General features: G+C 36.3%; 1 protein-coding gene across 1 annotated transcript; it reads right to left on the reverse strand.

Annotated features, from left to right (window-relative positions):
- Window positions 1-1,211: 1,211 nt before the first annotated feature.
- On the reverse strand, window positions 1,212-19,809 carry LOC132186263 (Transducin/WD40 repeat-like superfamily protein). The gene is made up of 25 exons (XM_059600149.2): window positions 19,719-19,809; window positions 19,403-19,557; window positions 18,295-18,404; window positions 17,827-17,992; window positions 17,574-17,674; window positions 17,357-17,429; window positions 17,122-17,257; window positions 16,202-16,362; window positions 15,660-15,784; window positions 15,465-15,564; window positions 14,002-14,098; window positions 12,374-12,425; window positions 12,003-12,104; window positions 11,770-11,916; window positions 11,445-11,607; window positions 11,118-11,342; window positions 10,880-11,034; window positions 8,457-8,585; window positions 8,236-8,353; window positions 7,882-8,077; window positions 7,573-7,684; window positions 7,336-7,490; window positions 4,428-5,880; window positions 3,678-3,872; window positions 1,212-2,034 (listed from the first exon to the last, which is right to left on the reverse strand). Exons 2-25 carry the CDS (start codon window positions 19,533-19,535, stop codon window positions 1,564-1,566), a joined length of 4,875 nt encoding a protein of 1,624 aa, XP_059456132.1. The 5' UTR covers window positions 19,536-19,557; window positions 19,719-19,809; the 3' UTR covers window positions 1,212-1,563.
- Window positions 19,810-21,626: the final 1,817 nt, after the last annotated feature.

Below are 21,626 nucleotides of genomic sequence, written 5' to 3' on the forward strand. Positions count from 1 at the left end.
TATATCACATGAATTGTACACCATCCCTCATCTATTAGGACTTTCTGTTAAAAAGACCCTTAAGTTGAGAGGTCAATTGCAATATTTTAAAGTTTGGAAAGGGGGACTTTCCAATTTAGTGCAAGGTTTTTTTTTTTTTTTGGTGGGGGAGGGGATGGGAGAAGGAACAGGATCTTCTCCAGTCCATTATGGACTGAAGAATATCCAGTTCATGGCTAAGATTTCTTCTCAAAAATCCTATGGCTACAAATGGGACACATATCCCACTATTTAAAATAATAATAAAATATTATTTTAAATTACAAAAAATTAAAAAACAAATTAATAAAAAAAATTTTTAAAAAAGAAGGGGGCGGTCGGCCACCCCCATTTTGGGTAGGGAGCCACCCTCAATGGCCGGCCAGGGGGTGGTCGAACCACCCCCAAGAGCCTTGGGGGTGGCTCGGCCACCCCTTTTGGGCCAAGGGGTGGCTCAGCCACCCCAGACCGGCCGATTTGGGGTGGCCGAAGCCACCCCTTTTTGCAAGATGGGGGTGGCCGAACCACCCTCATAGGCCATTGGGCCCCTACCCAAAATGGGGGTAGCCGACCACCCCCTTTTTTTTTTCTTTTTTTTTTTTTAATTTAAAATAATATTTTATTATTATTTTGTTTAGTGAAATATGTGTCTCATTTGTAACTATAAGACTTCAGAGAAAAAATTCTAGCCATGAACTGAATATTCTTCAGTCCATTATAGACCGAAGAGGATCTGTTCCGGGGGGGAAGGGGGGTGGTGGGGGGCTAAAAACCTTTTTTGGGAAGACTACACTCACCCTATTTACATACACCACTGAACTTTAAAAGTAACAATCAACCCTCTCAAACTATACAACACTTTCAAGTTACCTTCTCCATTATTATTTTCTGTTAAATTGGATGAAAAATTCCCTACATGACAAATACTGACATTTTCTAACCATTATACGCATTAGATGTGTGAAAATACAATTATGCTCCTTTCATAATTTTTTGTTTTTTTTTTTTTTAAAAAAAAATCCACCATAGCTTGACCGGGGAGGAAGCCATTGCGAACCAACCTCCATGGCCATGGGCTAAGAAGCACAACCTTCCCTTGCCATACAAACCATTTTGTGAAGTTTCAACTATTATGGGACGGACAGAGTACCATTACACCAACAAGCATTTTCATTTGGATGCGTATGCCAAGATGATCACAAAATGCGGAGGATGGTATGATAATGATTTATTTCTACAAAAATTGAAATCAGGAATGTCAATGATTTGACGACAACCCTATAATGAGGTATAATAATACAACAAACAATGGGGATGAAGCTAAAACAATAAAAAGAATAAAAAAAGCTCAAATACAAACAGATCAATGATACATTATATACGCATTTGTCCTGCTACCTTCTTTTTTTTTAAGCGACCTTGAATCCTACCAAAGGATATCCAGTAGCAGTAGCATCCTTGAGGTGGAAGAAGTGCAAAACGTTATGGTCCAAATTCCCCAAGTGGTCTATAGTATAAAGCAGCAAAATTACCCATGTTTGGACCTCAACCAAATGGTGAAGGAACAGGCACTGCAAGAGCATCTGATCTCTTAATGCTTCCCATACCACAAATAATGCATCCAGGTGCTGACAGAGCTGAAAATTTGGCCCCGCAAAGATCACAAACATCATATCCTATGGTTGACAGACGGCTGAGTGTAGCGGAACAGAATTGGGAGGGATCCTCCAAGGGATCAATGGACTTGTTGGACAAACCCCTTTGAATACACATGTCAATCAGGCTCCTTAATTCATCCTGCTTATTTGAAGGTGCTTTGGACAAAAGGAGTTCAAGCATCTGCTTTGAATAAGCATAATTCTGCACCTCTATGTTCCGTTTAATGGCAGTACGGATGCAATTTATACGGTGTTTTGCTAGAAGAGGTAAAGAACCTAAATGACGTGACAGTCTTGCCATCTCATCCTTTGCACTGATTGCACTTGGGCCTTGGACTTTCTGTAACCGCCCAATTTCCTGAAGTGGAATCCAAATGAAATGCAATTATAAAGCAGAACTTTACACCCACATAAAAATAGATTAAAGAGAGAATCTACCAGAAGGTAAAAATTTCGTGTACAATTGTAAAAAGTTTACATGAACGTATGTCGGTAGGCAATAGTTGGGATGATTTGTGGAGTTGAAATTCTTTTTTTTTTTTTTTTAATAAAAAAATCTATTTACTGAAGGTATCACAAGAGTCAGAAAAACATAAATAATCATAATTTTGACAGATTGGCTCAGGAGTTAAAGTTAGAATTTGTAGTTTGTTTAGGTGGAATAATAAATATGGTGTGTATTTTGTGTAATACCTTTGGTCGCGCTTCCATCATATGGACTAATAATTTTTTTTTTTTTTTTTTTTAAAAAAAAAACCATAAACCATCTACTATAAACACCATCTCCTGATCCCCAAGCCAAATAAAGAAAATTTCACTAGGAAACTAGAGAACTATATAAATTTGCTACCAATACCGTATCAGGTTTTTGTATCTTTATCTATGCTTATAATAATGTGGCATCAAACAACTATGTAATTAAATTCCTTCAATGATTATAATGAACAGAGTATGGAGCAAAAACGAAGAACAAGAGTTAAGCTACACCAATCCCTCTTTGCCATTCAGCACTATCGAAGGCCCAACCCTCCATAATTCACAGCCTTCTCCAGAATTTATAACCAACAACCATCAAACAAACATGTAATTGCAAATACTCAAAAGCCTTCCAACTAATTGCCGCTAACTATATCATCATACATTTTATATCAAATATATCTATTAAATCACTTTTTTGCAACAGTTGGCTTCTGTCACTTGAGTGCAAGTATGACGAGTTGAATTAAGAATGTGGATGCACGTTTTATTCCCAAACCTGCCACACTGGCCCTCCACACCCCTTGAAGCACCTAATCCTAGGTAAATCAGGACTTGATCTGAAGTCTCTAGTACAACAACAGAGACTTCAACAGTTAAGCTAGGAGGAACAATAAGCCACCCACTCTACAACTCTTCTAAACCCTGGTTAATGCTAAAAACACCCTGACCGTGTTAACATTTACCCCAACCAAAAAGTACGTTAAACTGAAACATTGTACACTATCATTTCAAAACATAAACTTTGAATTTGGGTTCTTAGGAGGAAAAGAAAAAAAAAAAAAAAAACCCAAACTACAGCAACTCTGAAGGTGGCATGGATTACATTTATTAATACCTTCTTCTACTAAACAAAAATAGGCCACCCACATGGTTTCTATAACTAGGGTCAGAAAAAATCTATTGGTTGACGTTCCAGACAGTAAGAACCATCTGATCATGTCGAAACCTGGCCATAAAGGTAAGTGCTTTCCAGATCAGTTATAAAATATTTTCTGATGAATAGTTAAGAAAAAGAAAACCCTAAGCCCTGTCCTGTTCAAAGTGTCTTTAGCCTCTACACCTACATATGAGTAGGACACGTTTGGAATCAGTAAAGGACTGTAGAACAATTAGGGGGAGGGCATCATTAAAAGGAAGACTGTTTCAAACAACAGCAAAAGGCAATCCTGCAGTTCTGTGGTCCTTAGGCTTCAAGAAATAAGGGCCCATTCTACCTAATCATTTGAATAGAGATGAGAATACCTGAAGAAGAGTAACTGCTATCTTGTACTGAGCACAGATGGTTGCTTGAGCTTTAATATCAGCTCCACGAGACTGATCTTTAGCTAGAGCAAGAAAAGCTTCATCAAAACAAGATAATGCATCTGAAAGTTGATTCTGCTCAAGATGAGTAAGTCCAGTCTTGAAACAAATAGAAGCAGCTGCCCCACGGGGAACCTATTATGAGAAACGCCATGAAATTAGAAAGAACAAGGCAAGCTAGATAAAAGCATGTCCACTGGGCATACAAATACTGCATGCAGCAAATGGATTATGTCCAAAAATTCCATCATCTTAAAGCTTCCCATTTACTGCAGCACAGGGTAAAACACCTCTTTAATTCTCCGTTGCATACTTCCCCAACCCCTCACCAAAAAAAAAAAAAAGGAAAAGGAAAAGAATTTTAAAAAGAGAAGGAGGCTTGACTGAGGAATGTAGTTTCTTAAACAATTTATAGGTTACTACATGATATAAATTAATACAAGAAAATAATAGTCAATAGAATTTGTCCTTACTGTTATAAAAAATTCTCACTAAATCCCAACTGTAATAAAGAATCATAAGAGAAAAAGTGGCAAGAAAGAGTCTCCACCTCCTAGAACTTTATGTTCTGCCCACAGTAAATGTGAGAAAGCAAGTATTCTTTGTGCGTGAGGGTTGGTGTGCATGTACATACACATCAATTTATATTCTTATGCATATATGTAGGCATGTATCCCTGTCTATGTTTACCTGTCCAGGGCGCACAGAAGATGGGGGGGAAGCAGAAGGGGCTGGCGGTTTTCCTGAATCTGCAGAACTCGGAGCTCCAAGTACACTAAGATCAAGAGGTTGTGAAGAAAATGAGAGCTGAGCAGCCTGAACCTGAGACTGTGGCAGGACAGCTGCTTGACCCAAGGATTGTGGTGGGACACCACCATCAGGAAGTCCAATGGACTCTAATGAAACGACAGGTTGCTGGGTGGCTTGAGGAGGAACACCACCATCAGGAAGACTAATATCAGCTTCAGATGCATTGACTTGGTTAAGTGTTACCTTGTTTTCAACCCCTTGAGAAGTTTGGTCCAATTTAGAGAGATAAGTTCCAGGGGGAGGCAGTGAGGCTGCAACCTGAAGGGAAGGTATTGTGTTCTGGAAAAAGTCCTCCGGAATTGGTCTAGCTGTAATTCCCAAACCCCCAACCATAGAAACTGGCTGTGATACTATTGAAGACTGTGTCAATGAGTCCATGCCAAATAGATCACCAGGGGCAGACACTGTAGGAGCAGTCACCATTCCACTGGCAGCAGGAGAAGGTTGGGATAAAAGCTGGCCAAGGTCCTGTGATCCACCACTTAACGACTTGGTCCTACTCATGGGCGGACCTAACCCTTCTGCAAGTTTAAGCTGCTTTGTCGCTTCTTTAATCTTATTCACATCCACCGTAGCAGATGCAATTGGCTTGTCCCGTATTCTAATGTGTATCTTTTTAGTTTTTGATACTCCCTCCTCGTCACTGCTGCTACCATCACCAGCAGCACCATACATTGACTTCTTAAATTCTTCTTCTGCTTTAGCCTGTTCATCTGCAGCAGTTGAACTGGCAAATTGTTTGCCAAGCGTTTCCAGACCCATCAAGGAATCACCCTTGGAATTACCGTCAGGAACTCCATTGGACTTATTAGAGATGTATTTAACTGAAGACATTTGAAGACCATTTGGCTTCTTGTCAGCACCTGCAGGCGTAAACGCTTTGACCAAGCTATTGTCCCTTACTTCTACTATGCTGCCTCTGCCTTTAATTGAACCCAGGTAAACACCAATGTGATCTGTAATAATGGATGGGATAGGACCATCATCAGTCTTCATGTATGGCATCACTTCTGCAGCTAGCTCCCACTGAGGTATATTCTTCAAGTTAATAGGGGTTTTGATTTCCCAGTTCCCACCACCCCATTCAGATCCTTTGGGAACCATACTCTCAGCTGCAAAGTTGGCAAAAATGCCTTGTGTCCACCCGGTAGAGCGAACTCTTAAAATCCTTTCACAATATCTCCTCAATTCTGAATCAGTCCCATCCTCTTCCAATTTTTGAGCAAGACGCCGCATAGCACTGGGGTTAAGGTGGCATATAAACAGATCAAGCATGCTTTCATAGTCTGCTATAACTTCAAAAGTTTCTTTTGCACTGTCAAATTGACCAAACCTGCAACTCTCTCATAATTAGAATACCAAAAACAAGTACCACATTTATTAGTAATGAGAAAATGATCACTTCATCATTTCAGTACTTTTTTTTTTGTAAGTTCATCATTTCAATAGTTTGAGTCTTTGAATCCTGGATATGAAAAAACTAGCATACTTTACAGTATGCTAATTAAATGTTGCTAGCATCAACACTTTTTTTTCTTTTTCTAGTTATTTGTCTCTCTTGTATACTTCCTATATACTTGGGTTGCAACCCTTTCACTTTTTAATAAAATTTGATTTCTTATCAAAAAAATGACAAATAGGGATAAAACATTATTGGAGATTAAGCAACATTAATCATAGAGAGAATATGTTTAGCTTGAGCATAGCTCATAAATAATACGCGAAGAATGAATTCCTATTACCATTTTCCAGAGTTACATGCATTTTAACTGCCATAAACCATTACTTGTCCTCCCTAAATAGATAACGGAATAGAAAGTCTTAACAAGGAAAGATGGAGAAAAATGACAAGTATCAACACAATCAATAACTTTCATCAAACAAATCCCACATTTTAATCTCCCCCTTAGGCCAGAGTATAGATATCTAGCAAATCCAGTGCAGTACTGTAATAGCCCAGGAAAAGCACTAGCCACATCTGTGTTATCACCCCAAAAGGACTAGTCAATTTGAAACTTCCCTAGAATTCATTATAAAGCACAGTTTCACTTGGTAACTAGGCAATGTGAGACTTAGAGCCTGTTTGAGATTGCATTTAGAACTTTTGAGCAAAAACTTCATTTTTAAGCTTTTGCCAAAAGTATTTTTTAATTATTTTTAGGTTTTTTGGACCATTAAAAGCGCTTTTAATTTTTTTACCAAACGGATACTTTTTTCTTTAAACGGACTTTTTGAGTGTTAAAAGCACTTTTAAACCCCTCAAATGCAATCTCAAACAAGCCGTTAGCATTTATCACTATCTTTATACACCATCCACTATATGTGGGCTACTCCTCATCTTCCCAATATGGGATTGGGGTGTTACAAGTACAAATCTCTAAATTTGATTTCTCCATTATTTAGTTCACATACTTCTCGACTTAATACCCAATATATAACTTTCCATGCTTATCATTACACTCATCATAATGTCTTAATACAATTATAGTCAACTTCAGTACACAGTCATTGCATTTAGTCACCTCATTACAACAATGGATCTTTCATGGAACCAGCAACTAGAACACCCATCTCATTAATAAGCACAATACAAGCATAGAAACACCACCCCCCAGCAAATAGCCAAACATTCTATACAAAAGTCATCATGAAGTTCATCAATAATAAACAATAACATAATTACAAGTATACAAGTCACAATAACATAATTACTAGTAGAATCAATATATTTCCAGGAAGATATTTGCAGCATCAGCAATTAAAATGAAAAATTGTCTTATCTGCATACTTGATACAGGCATAGCCCAACTGCCGGAACCGGTGGAACAAATGAGAGGTTGGAGGACATCTAGGATAATCTCTAGAACGCAAGAATTCATCTTTCAAAACAGATAAAGCAGTGGAAAAACGGAGTGCGTTGATAGCATAGACACCCCGCAACACCTAAGCGCAATGTACAGCACCTTCAGAAACTAAAGTAGACAGGAAAAAAAAAATGCAAAACAACATATTATCTATCACTCACCTGAGTAAACTGTGGGCCAGCTTGGGATAATGATACAGCAAGATCTCCGCAAACAGGAGAACCTCTAGCAAGTATATCAAGAGACCTTGGAGTTATACGCAAGCTGTCAAACCTTCATCAGATAACAGCTTGAGGTGTCAGAAATCATTTGCTCTCATACAGGGAAATATAAAGAAAATAGAAAAGGGCATTCAAATCCAAACTTTATACCGCATTCAGGGGTAAAATTCAGTAAATTGTAAGATAAATGTTCCAGAAAGACAGCATGTGTATGGATCAGAGAAGAAAGAGGGGGGGGGCGGGGGGAACCTTGATGTTATTTGGTACAATATTTCTGACAGGTCAAGCTTCTGCTCAAAACTTTCTTGCATAGTGGCAAATCCAATAAGAAGAGGTTCAAGAAGCCCAACAAGACAGCTCTTGATCTCAACCCCCTTCTTTTGTCTAGGATTTATTTCTGTCGGGTTGGCAAGCAACAATCGATCATTCAAAGCACCAACCATAACTGCACAAGAGAAGTTTGTCTTAATAGCTCGGAAGAAAAATGGTAACTTTACTATTAAAATCCACTACACATGAAACAAACCAAAAAGTACACTAGGCTGCAGAGTGGTCTAGCAAGCTAAAAGAAACAACACAGCATCAGCAGCATAAAATACATACCAGCATTAGGCATACTGATGGAGAGAATGGTCCTCGCTTTTCCATCCCAGCCAAGCACACTAATCGCAGTGGCAGTAGAAAAGAGAAGTGCGGGCCCAACCCATAGAAGGGATCTAAAGTGCTAGTAAGTTAAGTGTTCAAACAAGCATTGAAACCTCAACGATACAAATACACACACATATATAAAGACATAATTTTCACTCCATTTTATTTGAGGATATTGAAGGAAGTCCTTTATCAAATTTTGTGGAGCTGCTTGCCAGTATATCAAGATCAGTTGAAACTATAAGCACCCTTTTCGTAGTTAAAATTCCAGCGACATAGCCCCTAAGAGTTTCTTGCCAGTGGACCTATCATAGTTGAAGAATATAACCTTTTCAATAAGCATATTTAAAACCATTGTGGGCTTAATTGAATGAGATCCACAACAGTGGTCATTGTAATGAAGATACTTCCAAAAATATAAAATTGGATGTAATTAGAAAGCTAAATAAATGCTAGATGCACCAGCACCAAAAAAAACAACGCAAATATCAACAAAAACATTGATGACAAAACGTGATATACGAAAAGCATGACAAGCAAACAACTAAGCAGCTACAATAATTGTAAGTTTTGGCATGGCAAACCCAAAATATAAGTTTTGAGGGAAGGTAGAGAACATTTTGCTAATATATATCGTTGTTTATTGAATAGGATGTAATAAACAGCAAGGTGTGCAAGCACACACACACACACACAATATACAAGCATAAAAATACTTGAAACTTCTTTGGCTTCAATCTACGATTGAAGGATTAGAATGTCATATTTTGCAATAAATGTGGAAAAGGGAGTGGAAGTTCAAAAAAGAACATTGAAATCGTTTATATCAAACTATAGTACTGTGTGGGGAAAAAAAAAAGGCTAGGTATTGATCAGAACATGAGAACCCATTAACATTCATTTCACAAAATAGAGGGCCACCTCCAATTAAAATCCAATTCATCTTACAGCCCAAGCAAAGGTGCTCTTTGTTGACTAGCAAAGCTTCTAGTGTTCACACTCTCCTCCTCTTCCTCCTCCTTTGTCTCTCTCACACACACAAATACTAATATTTTAATTTGATCCCACTAGGAGATGTGCATGTATCATAAATCTTGTGGTCACAGCCAGGGTACAGTTTGAATATTCATAAACTAAATGAAGTCAAATAAGATGCTGTTAGGGCTTTAGGCTAATGCTAGAAACCCTCATCAAACTGGTTCTCAAGGCAATGGTTTGAAATCCATCCTCATGCTAACCCCAATAAAATCTGTCCATCACCCAGTGGAAGGAACATCATTTCTTTATTTAGGGTGTCACTTAGTACCATAATCCTTGCATCTTTTATTCTTTTCGTTTGTTAAAAATAGTCTTTAAAAAAATTCATGTTAGAAATTCTTCAAGATTTTCTATATACAAAATATCCAAAAAAATGCATACTCACTGACAGATTCAGTAATAAACCAAAAACACTGCAATACATACAACATAAGATGCAAGAGTAATCACAATCCCACCCAGCCCTCCCTTCCCAAAAGTGCCAGTCAGGGGTACTAACAAGTCAATACCTTGACTAAGCAATTAGACAACCCTATACTGAAAGTTCATTTGCTGATGCAGTAGACAATTGAAGATTTTGCAGAGCCAACATGATATTCACTAATATATTCCAAACAGATCCTACATATTAGAGAATTCCAGTTCTAGGGTCATTTTAGTAATTTTCAGATTCGGCCCAATTGTATTTAAAATACTAGTTCTTTGGTTATGAGTCTAGCTTATTCTACTCTTGTTTAGGTTAAGCTTGAGTTTTCTTTTGCTATTAGGAAATCCTTTTTTAGTTTTTTTCATATTATGCTCGGACTTTGGTACTGTATAAGCAGCTTGTGACATTGTAAACAATTGGAAAGAACTTTGATTAATAAGAATTCAGCATATTATGCTTTCTTCAATGGTGACAGTTCAATGGAATTCTTCTAGGTGAGATCCTAGAAAGCCTTGGCAAGATTCCAAGGTTTTACTAATTGTTTCTTTTCCTACTCTTTAATGTTCGACCTCAACCAAGCGTTGTTTAGCCACCATCCATTAACCCTTAAAAATCCTGTCTTACCAAATCCAATATACCCATCATCAATTAAAATCTAAAAACCCCAACATATTTACTGTTCCCAGTACCATTCACGGGTACAGGACAGCACCTCTCTTTATTTGTTTTCTAGTGTTAATTCAAACACAAACCATCTTTAATCCTTAAACCAGCCTTCTTGATCATAAAACCCTAATACTTAAAAGTCTTCTGGCCCTCCTATACTGATTGTAAAAAATGCTAATCTCTAAATTAGAAAGCCCTACATTATTCCCATTTGCAAATAAAAGCAACTGACTAGTTTTGTATTTAGCTACACAGTGTATTAAAACTATTGGACACGGGGGCTTTTAGCAAACTAAACAGAACTGTCCTACTGCATCAATGTCAACTATGATTTAGGGTTTTTCACCGACAGTGCCAACTACAGTGTTGGATTTCTACCAACAATGCCAACTATGAATTTAGAGGTTTCTAATTGACCTACATGTATGCCAATGAGTCCAGAGTTTCCTTGAAAATGAAAATTTTTACCTGAAGTACAATCTCGTTTGCTTTCAACTTGATTAACTTTTTCCCTTCAGATTTTGTCGATATATAATGACCATCAGCAGTTGAAAGGCGGTATCCATGAACCAGCTTTGCCAAGCCAATCTGATTCCCATGCGAAGCAAACATCAGAGTTGACTCTACAATTGCAGAAGAATGCGATCAGCATATTAGGCTATATAGGACAGAATATTAAACATGAAAGATATTCTTTCCAGAGCACCTAGTGGAGTAGAAAAGATGCGATCAACTTCAGTGTCAAATATAAACTGCACGGGTCCCCGAATAGAACTATTATTAGCATCAGCAGATTTGTTCTCTTCAAGTACATTCTTTTCATTAGCTTGTGAAACCGATCCTGGCAGAATATATAAAGCCAGTCCACTCTTGTCGTCATCAAGAACTGCAAACTGATTTTCATTGGGACCAATAAATGCAGCATCTCGACCTAGAACGTATATTTTGAATATTACTTGGTTGCATAGATGAAAAACTAAGATAATTTTGAGAAACAATAGAGGAAAGAAAGGAGTTCCAAACACAGGCAAACCTTTGACTGTGCTATTTTTGCTGTTTGCTGTCAGTGAATCAATATTTTCCCAATAAAGCACAACTTCATTTGTAGCACCACCGAACTCATAAACAACAAGAAATATGTGCTGCTTTTTACTGTAAAGTATGTACTTCACATGGTACTCCACATTGCCAGGAATCTGGGGAAAAAAGAGAAAATAACTTCAGCAGCAACTTGGACATGACATTGCAGTTACTAACATAAAACCTTACCCTAATGGAAGAGACTTTGTATAAAAATTATATTTATGATACAACACAGTATAATATTTTCACAAAGAATCAACCACTTTCTACATTACCGATGTATAAAGTTTCTTATAGATACTATCTGCTCCGGTAGATAGATTATATGCCATAAGATTTACGCCATCCACATAAAAAGCCCTGACAGGATAATGAAGAACTCGATTCTCTTTATTGAAGAAATTTAGCTCCAAATGTAACGGCTGCGAGTGATGGTGCCATACACAAATTAAACAAAAGCAAGAAAGATATTAAGATCAAAATCAAGTTAAAATATCAACAATGTTACCTGGCAAACTGGAATGTGCTTCAGATGATGTTTAGCATCCAAAACAGTGATGAGTGGCAGCTGAGATATTGGAGCATTTTTTGCATGACCTTCCATAAAATGCTGTAAGAATCATGTACAAATAATGAGTTAACAACATTAAAATCAAAGGAACATGAACATTGGGACTATGGCTTGGACCAAAAGCAGTTAACAAAAGCAGAAGGTCAGACAAAGTTCCTTGGACTTTGGACTTCAATTATCTAAGTTGCACCCAAAGCCATAACAATTTTGCCATCCAAAATTTCATAGAATACTCATTATAACAAAGGCATATTGGACAAAAGCTTTTACTTGGGATAAAAAATTAATTAAAAAGGCAAGGAACATACACTGTAAAGAAAAGCCTTCCGAGCAATGTCCGTCATTGTAAGCTGACTATGGCTGCCATAAGGGATACAATTGTCAATAATTAATATATCATAATTGCAAATCAAAATTTATACACTGATAGCATATCATCAGAGAAGATTGAGGTCATTCATATAAATATCATAAATGGTTCTACAGGAATTGTTGCTTTTTAAATCTTCTTGTTATGGATATACTCAAAATGTATGGGCAATGAGGTCAAACTTAAATGGCATCTACTCTCTCAATAAGAACAAAGTGGATAGTGTGGGTAGTTGGCTCAATACCATGAGGTGCATGTCCAACTCACCAATAATAAGTAAAAGATATCTATACTCACAATTATATTCAACTAGATAAGGCAATCATAACAAAAAATTTGAGAGTATGATTCTAAAACTTGAATTGAGGAATTAACATGTAAGAAGATTATCGATGGGAAAAGAACTTGATTGCAACAAATCAATATGAGTGAATTATTCCCAAAAATAAAAGCAATCACCCAGTGTTGCTCCTGCCAACATGGGGTCTTAAAGCAATCACATCCGGCTCAACAAATTTTAGCTAAAGAATCACTTTTTTTTTTTTTTTTCCTATTTTAGCTACCCACTTTTTCAAAGCATCTACATCTCACTCTCTATTTTAACTTACCCACTCTTGTTATTCCATTTAAAATACATTCTTTATCCAATTTCACTATTCCCTAAGAGGAGAGAGAATCATACTGATTTTTTTTTAATTAGTTTATTTATGCATTGTTAAGCTACACTGGTAGCCAAAATTGGCTAGCCAGATGAAGATGAAATTTTGCCAATTTTTGCTACAAGACTGGCCAAAATAACCTTTGGCTAGCTCAATGAGAATGCTCTTAACCCTGAAAACAATGGCTAATAATAAATTAAGACACCTTTAACTGATATAATGTCTTTCATTCATAAAGATCAGAGTACGTAAATTTATCATACTATACCATAGATCTTCAGCAAAATTTCTACTCGTCATTAGGACTAAAACAGCACATAGTCCACTTATCTTTACAGGTATTTTTATCCTGAAGCTTGGGGACTATATACCACGTCCCATCTTCAATCAGACCAGAATAAATATATTATGTCTCTTCATTTAGCTTCCGCCTAAAGTTGAGTGAGGTAAAAGTTTTCACAGGAGAGTTCATTTTCAGGTGCCAAAATTTGTGACTAGGTTGGAAAGTGATTTATTATGTCCCCTCTAATAATATTTGTCTTTAATATTCAACAATGACAGGTTCTTCCACAAACTCAATATATCACCATAGTATAACTATAGAAATGCATGTATCGTACCAATCTAGATTTTTTGAACATCAGCATGTCCAAAACCTTAGTTCCATATCATAATGTAGCATGTGTACCCGATGTTAACAAGAGCCAATATGTGTGTATGCTCACATATAAAATTTGCAAAGAAATTTAAAACCTTTCATGACAGTATCTACTCTCGAGCATCCAAGATCAAGAATAAGCCATTCAAGATTATAGTATTACATAATCAGATGTGAAATCCAAACTACACTTCCCATGGTAATGACTACAGACATATTCTTCCTGGTTTACAATAAATGTGAACTCACCCTTTAAGATGATGTTCATGAAGTTGCGCTTGAAGTTGATGGTCAGCTAATATTCCAGATGCACCCAAAGATGAAAGCTTTTCTTTCAAAACAGAAGCTGCACAGTACCCCTACCATTAGCATATCTGGTCAAATAGCAATGTAGGAACCCAAACAACATTTTTAAAGATTATATACATAATATTAAGATCATAATACTAAGATCATAATATTAAGATCTTAATAAAAACTCTATTTTATTGCAATGTCTTTCTCAAAATTGTCTTCAATGTATACGATATAATGTTACCTTTTTTTGGTAGCCCCTTTTATGCATCCAATACTATATGTTTGATAAAGGTTTTAAATGTAAATGATTCTATGTGCATGCTTTTGCTATGTTATGAATATGTTATGATACTTGATGAAAAGACAGATAGGAAAGAAAAAGGGATACAATCGTATGAATGCATGAAAGGTTTAAATTGTTTTTGGCCATATGAAATGATGTACAATGGTACTGTAGCTAATGGGAAAGGGAAACCATCTCGTATGATCCACCGGGAAAGGCTCACTTGAGTGCACCATCGTCTATTAAGTGATATCTATATCCTAGATACAGCTCCACCTGTAGCCACAAGAATGGAGTCGGGATTCTTGTGATCGCCAACCCTTACAAGGCATAATTGTGTGTCGACCACTCGAGATTAAAGGGGAAAAAACAGGTTTATGATATGTGTGAATGTTACACTTGTATTTTTTTCATGTTTTTTGAAATAAAAATTGTTTCCAACTTCGTTTACTTCTACTTACTGACTATTTGACTCACCCTTTATTTTTATGTTTTAGAGCAACCCAAATGATGTCGTGGATGGTTCTACATGCCAAGGAAACTAGGGTCAAAAGCCTTCATCAAGAAGCCGATTTGAATAAGTGCCAGTGGCACATTAGATTGTCTGTGTTTTGACATGATTTCTATGTTAAGACTAAGGGTTTAGAAGTAAAGCTTTCATGCCATGAGTTATAATAATAGTAATACGATGGCTTAAGTTTTAATTGTTATGAGACGTTTGATTTACTTTGATTTCAGTTCACGGAATTCTTGTATCCTTATGTTTTTTATTCGAGTGATACGTAATATCGTCTTCTTATGGGAAGGGGTTGTTACACCAATGGTTAAAGACATCTGGAACAAACATACATTTCATCATAGCAACTCCAAACAAATGCCAGATTTTGCTAAAAGATATTAAGTAACAGATAGTAGGTTTTCCACATAGCACAGTGAAATAAAAAATCAACTCCAATCATGAACAATAAAAACAAGCCATTAACAAGATTTTGTGAAAACATTTCACACAAACACACATAGCCACAAGTTAAACGAACACAGATAGGTGGAACCTTTACTTTTCCTATGAAAATATTGAAAAACATATATACATTATGTTCAAGCATATATACATATTCAGATGGACAATCACCTGAAGATCCCCTCGCACTTTGCAAAACTGCAAAAAGTTGTTTCCTTCCTTCCCTGGAGTATGCAGCCCTACTTTTCAAATTGTCCCCACCTGTCATATTCTGTAAAAATAAAATGAAAAATGTGTAACATATAAAATTTTCACTTCACATAATAATGAACAAGGCAATGAACCATTTAATTGATTGAACTTAACTGCAAACAACAATGCTGCTAAATTAAGTTTTGGGTGAACTTCTAAAGTTTTGATGCGCGGTAAGGGATAAACCGCTTCTCCACCCTGCTGAGAAAGGATGAGAGGGATATCAATTGATTCAATTGCTGCAGAACAAAATGTGAGATATCCCAGTCAGTGCAATACACTTTAACATTACCAACATCTATGCAGATGACCTCACTGTTAGCCCAAGTGTAAATGTAAGCACTGAATGTCATATACAACAGAAAAAAAAACTACAGCATCGCAGGCCTAGAATTTTCAACAGCCTTTAAATATGCTATTACGAAGTAATAATTATGCAATGAGCAGTCATGGTAACAGTACAATAGCAGAATGAAACAAAATGACTTCCAGTTGGTACATTTATGGGGAAAAGAGCATGTAGCAGCAACTGACTTGGATTGCCATGTGAAATTTGAAAATAACAATTGAGTGAAAACCAGCATGCTTCATGGTATCAGAATCATTATCCTTTCCATGGTAAAGGCAGAAAGAGTTAGAATGAATATTAAGCTAACCAGCCGGCTCAAAAAAATTTGCTTGCATTGGCGGTCTATTAGGATTTAGTATAACTCGAGTTTTCCACACTTGAAGAGTTCCATCCTTGGAAAGAGTGATAAGTAATCGCAATACTGGGAGCCAAGCAACTGATGTTATTGGTTGGGAGCCCACTTGTGTACTGAAATTGGAATGAAAAAAATAACCGTTAGAATCTAATTAACAAAAACAAGAGATAAGATCATACTCAAAACCATATACATGCTATAAAGACAAAACCCCAAAAAAAAAACTAAGTTTTTACGAAGGTATGACCAACTGTCCCTTCAGTAACTTTCATTCGACAAACTTAGATCCATCTACCATTGTACTCATTCATAAATCCGTGAATATCATATATGTAGTACACATAGGCAGCCCTAAAAATCAACACAGCCTGGACCCAAGAGCTATCTTTTTGCTGGCCTGGGACCAATAGCCCGTCTCTGGAGATTCCCAAGCCCATAATGATTATCTGATTGATTATCACAAAGACATGAAGGCCTTTTACTTAAAACCATAGATATTTCAAGGCCAATAATGCAATGCTCTGGATGTCGAAAGATTGCTTGGAATCTACTTTTCTAATTAATTTGCTAGAAATTTTTAATTCAAAAATAGAAAAAATTAAATCTCAATCGACCCAAAATTAAGAAAGCAGTAAGAAAGGTAAAGTATTACAACTTGTTTAATAAAGTGAACTCTAAGTGTAAGAGAATGAATGCCTTGCCCTAGTAGAATTAAACAGTTCTAGCGGGCAATATACCAACTTATCCTTCATATAATATAACTATCCTGATTTCCTTTATCTCCAACTTGAGAGAGAGAGAGAGAGCGAGTCAGAACTATTTGAAATAGCATGTTACCCTGTGAGAGAACACTACAACCATAAACAACTTACATTCCAATCATATTAGGTCGCTCAGTTGACACATCCCAGGCCAAAAGCGTACCCCGTCGATCACCAACAAAAATCCACTCCAACGTTGGATGAAAAGCAAATGCCCCAGCGCCAATGAGCTTTATAGCGTTGTCAACTGCAACAATAGTAAAAGTTCAATAAACATATATGCCACTTGAAAGTGGTAATATACAAAATCATCTAAAGGCAAGATTCAGTATAGCTTCTATCTCACGTTGCAGTGTGTAATGAACAGCATAGGTATGAATGTTGTATGCTCGAATCAAACCATCTGCATAAGCCACATACTGGAGAGGAAAAGAGAAAAAGAATCTTACAATATCACTGAACAAAAAGGTCAAGTAGACTAGACAAATAATCTAGCAAAAATACATGTCCAGTAACTAACAAAGAAACTAGAACTTTCAACCAAACAAAAACAAATATGCTACCAGGACAGGGAGGCGAGGATGGCAAGAAAGATTGACAATAGGTTTCTTCAAGTCTGTCTTAATTTTTGTAGGCGCTCTTCCTCCTTCAACAGTTCCAACAACTTCACGCATGCAAAATAGTTCAAGAATTAAAAGTCAGTATAAATATTTTCAAATCAAATTCGTAGCAAGGTGATGCAAAAAAATCCAAAGTGCACTAACAATGAATGATAAATGATTTATCCATTATAAAATAAACCAACCAACAACCTACCTGTTACACTCATCCTTCGGTGAAAACCAAAAAACACAACAGGTTGGAGAGGTGTCAAAGCAAGATGGACTTCCGTATCAGAAGAAATTTGTTCCATCTTCTTTTCAGGAGAATGCAACACGCAAGTTTGCTCAGCATCAAAATCACAAGAGCGAATTGTACAATCCTACAAAATAGGGGAAAGAATCATATATTTTTCATATACATTAAAAAACTCCATGCAGATAAAAATATAAACTAAGTTCTATAATGAAACTTAATATCAAATAAAGTGTAGAACAAAATAAAGGGAAGCAACAGGAAAAACTAGCAGCAACAACAAATTCAAGAAAAGATAAATTATTACGAAACCCACACATTTATCCCTATAGATGTACCAATAAATAGCAAAATAAAAATAACTTCACAACCTTAGAATATTTAACACAATCCAAACATCCTAAACAGGAGGGTGTATTGGGAACCAACCTCAAGCATGGCAACCACAGCATGCCCACTCGTAGGACTATAAGACATGCGGACGGCAGGTGCGCCAACATCAATAGAAGAGATCTTGCTTCCTGTTAATGCATCAAATTCTGTGCATACAGAAATTGGACATCCTCATGTAAAAAACTTGTTACTAGCTCTCAAATGGTAAAGAAAGCACCATAAAGATTTTTTTTTTTATAAGTAATCAACACATATCATTAAAAGCGTTAAGGATCCCCTAAGTACACAAGAAGTATACAAGTGGAAGCACTAGTTAGAATGAGCAAAAAGAACAAGGAAAGCACTATAAATAATTGTCAAATGAGAAACATAAGCAACTGTCCAAAGATACAAAGTTTTAAAGAATAAGGACTTCATCTTGTCCAATGTCCTCTCCCGGTCCTCAAAAATTCAGTCATTCCTTTCCAAAAGCACCATAAACATAAAGATTAACTTGTGAACAGAATGAATTCACATATAAGGACATGCTAAACATATGAATGTTTCAAAGTTGAATAAAAGCAACACAACTTTTCAGCCCTTTTTGGACATCTTCACGCAAAATATGAGAAACACAAGGTCCTCCTAGAAAAAGAACCAAAGTCATCAAGCTTAAAAAAGTAGGTAATCCCATCAATATACTAATGCAAGCTCTATGGGAACTCCATAGTTGAAATTCTAGTAAGATGTAGCAGTTCCAGACCCTTACGAACAGACCATATAATTCAAGATAGAATAGTTGAAATTCTAGAAAATGACACTTCAAGGCATCACGCATTCTAGTGTTTATCTCATACAAGTAACAACCAGTGCCTGTCATGCTCAGAACGCACAAACGCGTGCAAGCGCACATAGATGCACAACACATGCAATAGGCACGCACACTCCAAACCTAAGCAATGGAATATCATTATATCAATAAAAATAAAACCAATTTACGAATAATACAGAAAACAAAGATCAAAGTCCAAGCAATAGTTTTCGATCAAATTCCACAGAAAATGCACTTGAGGAACTGATTCGACCAACAATTGAATAAAGAGGTGTCTTAAAAAATGCGAGAGCAACAAAATCAACAATGACTTGACCTAGGGCTTAAGTTTACCGATGATGAAGTTTCCGATGGCGACGGCAACGAGTGCCTGATGTGGATGAAACGACGCCGCGTGAGGCTGCAAGGGCTTCTGGCCCCGTCCCACGTGGCGCAGATCCAGATGCTGCACCGTCGTCCACTCCATGGATCCTCGCCCTCGATTTCACCTGCCACTCCAACATTACCCCTCCCAATCAGAAAATCTATACACACACCTCCATATATATACACAACACATAACCGAATCAAGAAAGTAAAAAATTCGAGCAAAAGAGCGAGTGATAAGATTTTAGTTTAGATTAAGAAATTGTAGGAAATCTGGCATTACCTATTGATAGCTATGCGAAAAGGGAGCTCATTTAAAGAAGACTGGTTCTGATTGTTACGACGGACGAGAGAGAGAGGGAGAGAGAGATCACAGAGCAAGAAAGTCTGAGAAAAAAAAAAGGAAATAAAAGGTTGGCGAAATGAAAGACAGAGACGCCGAGAGCATTGGACCGGGCTGGGCTGGGATTTGAAACAACTTAAAAACGGGTCAAGCGCTAAGGCCCAGATTAGTGTTGATGATATAATCCGTAGTCAAGGCCCAACGAAAGATGACCCAAAAGGCTTTTGGGCTTGTAGCTTGTAAGTGCATTATACGTTTGGCTTGTGATCTATTATTTTGGAGATTTTGACCAAGCATTTTTACATACATTAAAGCTTTAAATTGGAAGTCATTTTTATTATCATGCATTTAATTCGACATTTTAGTAATTGCTTTTTATTTTTTTGAGTAAGTAGCGTGCGCTTTAGCTTTATTGCATAACTTGCAAAGCAGATAAGTCTGCCTGCAAAAGGTCACGTATACATGCCGGTGGGTTATAAAGCCACACCATTTGAACATTTTCGGTTACCGCCAATCTAGCTAAAGTATGAGTCACCTTGTTCTCCTCTCTAGGTACAAATTGCATTTTCCAAGCCAGTATGGCCCGTAAAGACATTTTAGTAATTGCTTTGATAAACTTATAATGCTTTGGGCTTTTATTTCTTATAAATTGGGTTGTAAGAAAATTTTTCCAACCCAATCTCTAAAATGTCATGTATTCATTAGCATGTAAGAAGTACATGATTTTTTAATAGCGTATACTTCTCACATGTTTTTTTAATAATATTAATGGTAAAAAAAAGTATACTTTCTCACGTGCTCAAACAAGACATAACACTTTTAGAGAATGATTTTTACAGTTCAATTGAAAATAAGTTTTTTTTATATCCGATCATTACCTGTGATTTGCTAAAGTAGCCAGGAAGACTATTGTAAATATATATTTATATATATAAAGATGGAAGCAAGATGGGTGGGTGTCCCAGGCAAAGTCATTCATATCTGATTTTCATTCCCCCTTCTATTAATGCTTTTTGTCACTTTATATTTTGGAATATATTATGGCCATTGGGGACTGCTACAAAGGGTCAAAGGTGATCGTAAATGCAGTGAGAGAAATCAAAAGAAGCGCTATGAAAGTGAGAACCAGCAACATTCAATGGATTTGATGGGTCCTGCTTGGATTCTTTTTCATTCATTGATGTAAAGCAAAATGCAATCCACAATTTGCCTTACATTTTAGATGCACCATTAAATATATTTTTATATAATTAGGATGATATGGTAATAGAAAATAATGACTTGTAAAAATTAATTAAAACTTAATTTTCAGTCATTTTAGTCATATAATAATCAACTAAATAATATTTTTTTCATGAGAATTGACATGCACCACTTAGCCCTAAGAGACCAATTACCCATGGTTTGAAAGGCAAAGCAGTTTGACTGCTTATACGTCATTCAAGGTCGGATTTCAGTGACAAAAGGTTTGGATGCCCGTTTGGTTTCTCTTGTAAATCAATCTTTGTTTTGCTCATCATATAAATTATCCAAGGATATCACAACGGTTGTGGTTTAAAGAGATGATATTAACTACATTTTTATTTATTTTACAATGTTGATGTAATAATCTAAACTAGCCTCTTATTTTTTTAACATTTTATGACTGCCAAATTAACATTGTGAGATAAAAAAAAAAAATAGTTTATAGCATTAATATTATGAGTAATGGTAGGAACCATCTTATTATCTTATTTTTATCCTCATAAAGTTAATGTGACTTTTAAATTCATTATCATATTTGGGATGAATCATAATTAAATTTTAATCCAATGGTAATTTTAAAAGCCACATCAACTCTAAGAATAT

Source organism: Corylus avellana, chromosome 6 (genome assembly GCF_965113065.1).
Source record: "Corylus avellana chromosome 6, dhCorAvel1.hap1.2, whole genome shotgun sequence".
In the NCBI taxonomy this organism is placed as follows: domain Eukaryota; kingdom Viridiplantae; phylum Streptophyta; class Magnoliopsida; order Fagales; family Betulaceae; genus Corylus; species Corylus avellana.

Coding starts and splice junctions, on each gene's coding strand:
- LOC132186263 (XM_059600149.2), bottom strand. CDS start 19,535: ATGGAGTGGACGACGGTGCAGCATCTGGATCTGCGCCACGTGGGACGG. Junction 17,430..17,573: donor ATCCTCGCCTCCCTGTCCTG/GTAGCATATTTG, acceptor TTTCCTCTCCAG/TATGTGGCTTATGCAGATGG. Junction 8,586..10,879: donor CAAACGAGATTGTACTTCAG/GTAAAAATTTTC, acceptor CAACTATGATAG/GTCCACTGGCAAGAAACTCT.